We start from the raw sequence: 4,777 nt of genomic DNA on the forward strand, positions 1-4,777 counted from the left end.
CCCCGGCCGCTGCCCAGAGCCTGCAGGCATCGGCGGCTCTCCCCCTCCTGCCAGGACGACTGGAGCGACGAAGGCCAAGGACCCTTCTCCTTCAGCCTCCGCGCCCCCCAGCTCCTGGCTCTGGGACTGGCCCACGGAGGCGACACTCCCCACCCCCACCCTCTGCCCGGAGAGGAGAGACTGTCCTTCCCCGCTCCTGCGTGCGGGCCGGGCCCTGGCCCCAGGCTGCCAGTGCCCCTCTGGTTCAGGGAAGGGCCTGGCCAGCCACAACTTCTTTCCTCCCACACTCCCCCTCTCGGTCTCTGCACCCTGCAGCTCCCACCCCTGCATATTCATTTGTATCTCCCTGGCCCCCGGCCAGCCCCTCCGTCTCTGTCTCCGGATTCAGGCCTCCCTCCCTGACATGGAGAGTAACCTGTCTGGCCTGGTGCCCGCTGCCGGTCTGGTGCCTGCGCTGCCACCGGCCGTGACCCTGGGGCTGACTGCGGCCTACACCACCCTGTACGCCCTGCTCTTCTTCTCCGTTTATGCCCAGCTCTGGCTGGTGCTCCTGTACGGGCACAAGCGTCTGAGCTACCAGACGGTGTTCCTGGCACTCTGTCTGCTCTGGGCCGCCTTGCGCACCACCCTCTTCTCCTTCTACTTCCGAGACACCCCCCGAGCCAACCGCCTGGGGCCCCTGCCCTTTTGGCTTCTCTACTGCTGCCCCGTCTGCCTGCAGTTCTTCACACTGACGCTGATGAACCTCTACTTTGCCCAGGTAACCGCGGTAACTGGGTGGGGATGGGCTGCGGAGTGGCAAACCTCAAGGCCCCAGAGGAATAATGGGCATCTCTGCTCCCAGGTGGTGTTCAAAGCCAAGGCGAAACGTCGGCCGGAGATGAGCCGAGGCTTGTAAGTACTCGGGCCACACTGGGCTCAGGCCGTGGTGGGCTTAGCCCCAGGCCGGGAGCGGCCTGGTGTCTGTCCCTCCCCCCACGGCAGGGCTAAGGTGAGGACAGCCCAGGGGATGTTTGTGAAAGCTTGGGAAAGTGAAGCGCCTGGCACAGGAGGCCCGGCAGAGGTGGTGCATGTGTGAAGGGCAACAGTAACAGAAGCAGTTGGGAGACGGTACCAGTGTCGCCCATGACAGAGGAAGAGCTGGAAGGCCAGCCCCCGGAAGCGCCAAAGCCAAACCACTTCTGGGTGACCTTGGGTGGTGATGCTCCTGTCCTTGGTACAACATCTTGCAATTCAATAAGAGCTTTCACAAACATCTTTCGTTTTACAACTTACTGTGAGGCTACTTGAGAGATGGAGAAACTGAGGCCCAGAAAGTTAAAGCCACGTGTTCAAGGGCATAGATGTGGCTGGAAGCAGAGCCAGGGCTTAAGCCCAGATTCCTGACACCCAATCCAGTGCTCCGTCCACTGGACTACCGCTGTCAGTCACCTTCTGACCTCCTTGGGCCTCAGTTTCCCCGTCCGTAAAGCTGGAGGAGCAAGGTGCAGACTGGATGGCCTGCGGTTCTGATGGACGCCGTGGTCTCCTGGGGGAGGTTGGGTGGGAGGTGAGCGCGAAGGGCCAAAGTCCAGGGCTGACTGTGCTGTGGGCTGCAGGCTGGCTGTCCGAGGGGCCTTCGTGGGGGCCTCGCTGCTCTTTCTGCTGGTGAATGTGCTGTGTGCTGTGCTGTCCCGCCGGCGCCGGGCACAGCCCTGGGCCCTCCTGCTGGTGCGTGTCCTGGTGAGCGACTCCCTGTTTGTTATCTGCGCGCTCTCTCTTGCCGCCTGCCTCTGCCTTGTTGCCCGGCGGGCACCCTCCACCAGCATCTACCTGGAGGCCAAGGTAGGGTCACCACCCTGATGCCTGGTGTCCTTTGGGGTCTTCGGGCATCATTCTTCGGGCGGAGGGGAAGCTGGTGCCTCCCCTCTCTGAGGGTCCCCTGTTGTCATCTGTTTCAGGGGACCAGTGTGTGCCAGGCAGCGGCGATGGGCGGTGCCATGGTCCTGCTCTATGCCAGTCGGGCCTGCTACAACCTGGCGGCCCTGGCCTTGGCTCCCCGGAGCCGGCTGGATGCCTTCGATTATGACTGGTACAATGTCTCTGATCAGGTGGGCACTTGGCATGTCTGCTGCCTCCTTAGTAGCTGTGGCTCCTGGCCCTGTCCAGGTGCCCCACTGGCACAGTTGCAGATTGGCTAAGACCTGGCTCTCCCATAGGCGGACCTGGTGAATGACCTGGGGAACAAAGGCTACCTGGTGTTCGGCCTCATCCTCTTTGTGTGGGAGCTGCTGCCCACTACCCTGCTGGTGGGCTTCTTCCGGGTGCACCGGCCTCCACAGGACCTGGTGAGGGCCAGTGTAGAGGGGTGGCCCTGGGCCGGGCCCGGGGTGGCTGTGGGAAGCCAGTGGGGGCTAGGAGAGAGCTCAATGGCGGCTCCCTCCCCCAGAGCACCAGCCGCATCCTCAATGGGCAGGTCTTTGGCTCCCGTTCCTACTTCTTCGATCGGGCCGGGCACTGCGAGGACGAGAGCTGCTCCTGGGAGCACAGCCGGGGCGAGAGCACCAGGTAGGAGCCTCCGCCCCACCTCAGGCCCCCTGAGCTCCTGGCCGGCTCCATGGAGCCCTGGGGGCCTAGAGCCAGGTCTTGTCATCCAGCCCAGCCCCTGCCATGGCCTTTGTTTCCGTCTGTACTAGGTGGGGGCTCCTCTGGTTTCCCCCTCCTGCCCCGAGGATGCAGTTGGCTACAGTGTGCAGTGCTCAAGCCCTGGGCCCTGGAATGTCTGGGCTACTGGGCTCTGTCCTAAGCCTCTCTCCCTCCCCCAACTCTTGTGCCTGTGGTCCCGGTCCCTGCCTTGTGACCGACCCTGTTTCTCTGTCTGCAGCATGTCAGGCAGCCTAGGCTCTGGCAGCTGGTACGGCGCCATCGGGCGGGAGCCAGGCTGGTACGGGGGCAGCCAGACTCGGACCACTCCTCTGCTCTTCTCCCAGGTGCTGGACCCAGGCAGCCACCACCACAGTCTCTACTCCACTCCACAGACGTGATCCCCTCCACCTGTCCCCACAACACTCAGACCCCAGTCCCTCCTCCCCAGGCCCCTGTGCCAAGTTCATCTGCTGCTTCTTGCCCCGGATCCCAGGGGCTGTGGCCACCTCCTCCCTGGCCAGCTCCTTGCTACTTCTGTTGTAGTGAGTCTGTGCTGACGGGGGCACGGCCCTGCCTGCCGGATGCGCACGGCACCCTGGCATGACCTGCCGCCTCCGCTTCTGTGCTGGAGCCAGCTACCTCTCCTGTGTCTGCCACTCAATAAACAGTGTCTGTGCCCCATGGCTGTCCGTTCTCTGTGCTCCTCAAACCTTGTCTGCTTGGCTGAAGGCTGATCGACACTGGTCCTTGAAGGGGGCTGCTGGACGGACGGGCAGGGGCCACTTACCTCCCCCAGGCTGGAGGGCAGGGAGCGGGAGGAGCCTGCAGTCTGAGGAGAAGGGAGACCAGGAGATGCTCCAGTCCCCTCTCTACTTGAATAACTTCTACTCTTTCCTTAAGACCTGCTTCAAATGTCACTTTTCGTTAGAAGCCTCCCCTCTGGGTCAGGGAGCCGTGTCCCCTGTGAGTCTTGTGGCACTGTGGTTATGGGTTATTATGCCTCTCATCCCCAAGAGGATGGGATCTCTGGAGACCCTGCTCCCCTGTCATCACATCCAACTGGCCCTCAGCTCAGGGGCTAGTCCAGGGCCTGTGGAGGAAGAGTTGGCCCCATTTCCCTGCCAGATGTGGATCTGGCTGGTAGCATGGGCTGCCCCCACACAGTCTACCTGGTAGTCCTGGGCCCCCTTCTTGGCCACCGCTAATAGCACAGCCACTGCCCTCTGCTGCCCTCACCCTGCAGGTTTGTCCCCGGCTGGGGGTTGCTTAGGGGAAGGTCTGTCCCCTGCGCACAGACCTGACTGTCCCAGCTCTTCCTAGTCCTGGGGCCGAGCACTGTCTTGAAACCCTTCACTTGGGACCAGCCTGGACACTGGCCTGCGGGCCCCTGGAGGGCACAATCACTTTTCTTTGAACAGGAAGTTGCTGCCATTTGTTAGGGCCTTTCTTGTGTGTGCCAGGCTTACAAACACTGACCTCCTTAATGCTCAGAATAGCACCCCAAGGTGAGAATTAACATCCCTTTCCCCCAAGGCTCCAGAGCTTGGGAAGGCCTTTAGGCCCCCTACTGGTAGGGGGCAGCCTTAGCGCCCAGGCTCCACCCACCCACCCTGAGGGCTGAGCACCCCGCAGGGTCTTTGGGGAGATGGGGGTTGTTAAGTGGATAAGAGCAGAGAGGAACCAAGTTCCAGGACATGCCCCGGCCCTGGCAGATCAAGCAGCGGGGGAGGAAGTGCTGGCACCAGTTTCATGCTGGGATGGGCACGGGGAGAGGACCAAGGGATGGGGATACAGGAGCAGGGGCAGGAGGTGCCCCCGCGTGACTTCCCAGAACTGGGCCCCACCACACCTGGCGCAACTCCAGCCTGTCTGAGTGGATCCCCGCCCTTCGCCCTTCCTCCGGCAGGATCCCTGCCCTCAGTGTTGAACCCAGGGCCAGGCTGCCCGCAGGGCGGGGAGGAGAGGCCCTTCCCACCCTAGAGTGAGCCTGGGAGGTTAGTGTGGCGCCTGTCCAGCGAGGTGGGCCGGCTGATGGCCAGGCCAGGCCGCTGGTCACACTGGCTGACCGGCAGGCAGGGCAGCACCAGGGCTCCGGTTTGACACTCCAGGCCGGACCCACCAGCGGGGTCCCTCTCGGCCCCTTTGCCGCTCA

General features: G+C 63.0%; 1 protein-coding gene across 3 annotated transcripts; it reads left to right on the forward strand.

The window, feature by feature from the left end:
• The first annotated feature begins 6 nt into the window (after positions 1 to 6).
• Positions 7 to 3,317, forward strand: GPR137 (G protein-coupled receptor 137). Of its 3 annotated transcripts, none has more exons than XM_014538006.1 (7): positions 7 to 760; positions 845 to 894; positions 1,599 to 1,824; positions 1,941 to 2,090; positions 2,199 to 2,327; positions 2,456 to 2,547; positions 2,970 to 3,317. In XM_014538006.1, exons 1-7 carry the CDS (start codon positions 404 to 406, stop codon positions 3,166 to 3,168), a joined length of 1,203 nt encoding a protein of 400 aa, XP_014393492.1. In that variant the 5' UTR covers positions 7 to 403; the 3' UTR covers positions 3,169 to 3,317. The 3 variants fall into 3 exon arrangements, with proteins under 3 accessions (XP_014393492.1, XP_005864249.1, XP_014393491.1); XM_005864187.2 differs by having other exon boundaries at positions 2,429 to 2,547; positions 2,864 to 3,308; XM_014538005.1 differs by having other exon boundaries at positions 2,429 to 2,547; positions 2,970 to 3,308.
• The last annotated feature ends 1,460 nt before the right edge of the window (positions 3,318 to 4,777 follow it).

The sequence above is a fragment of the Myotis brandtii genome, unplaced genomic scaffold, assembly GCF_000412655.1.
Source record: "Myotis brandtii unplaced genomic scaffold, ASM41265v1 scaffold187, whole genome shotgun sequence".
Taxonomy (NCBI): Eukaryota; Metazoa; Chordata; class Mammalia; order Chiroptera; family Vespertilionidae; genus Myotis; species Myotis brandtii.

Coding starts and splice junctions, on each gene's coding strand:
- GPR137 (XM_014538005.1), top strand. CDS start 404: ATGGAGAGTAACCTGTCTGGCCTGGTGCCCGCTGCCGGTCTGGTGCCT. Junction 2,328..2,428: donor ACCGGCCTCCACAGGACCTG/GTGAGGGCCAGT, acceptor TCCCTCCCCCAG/AGCACCAGCCGCATCCTCAA. Junction 2,548..2,969: donor AGCCGGGGCGAGAGCACCAG/GTAGGAGCCTCC, acceptor CTCTTCTCCCAG/GTGCTGGACCCAGGCAGCCA.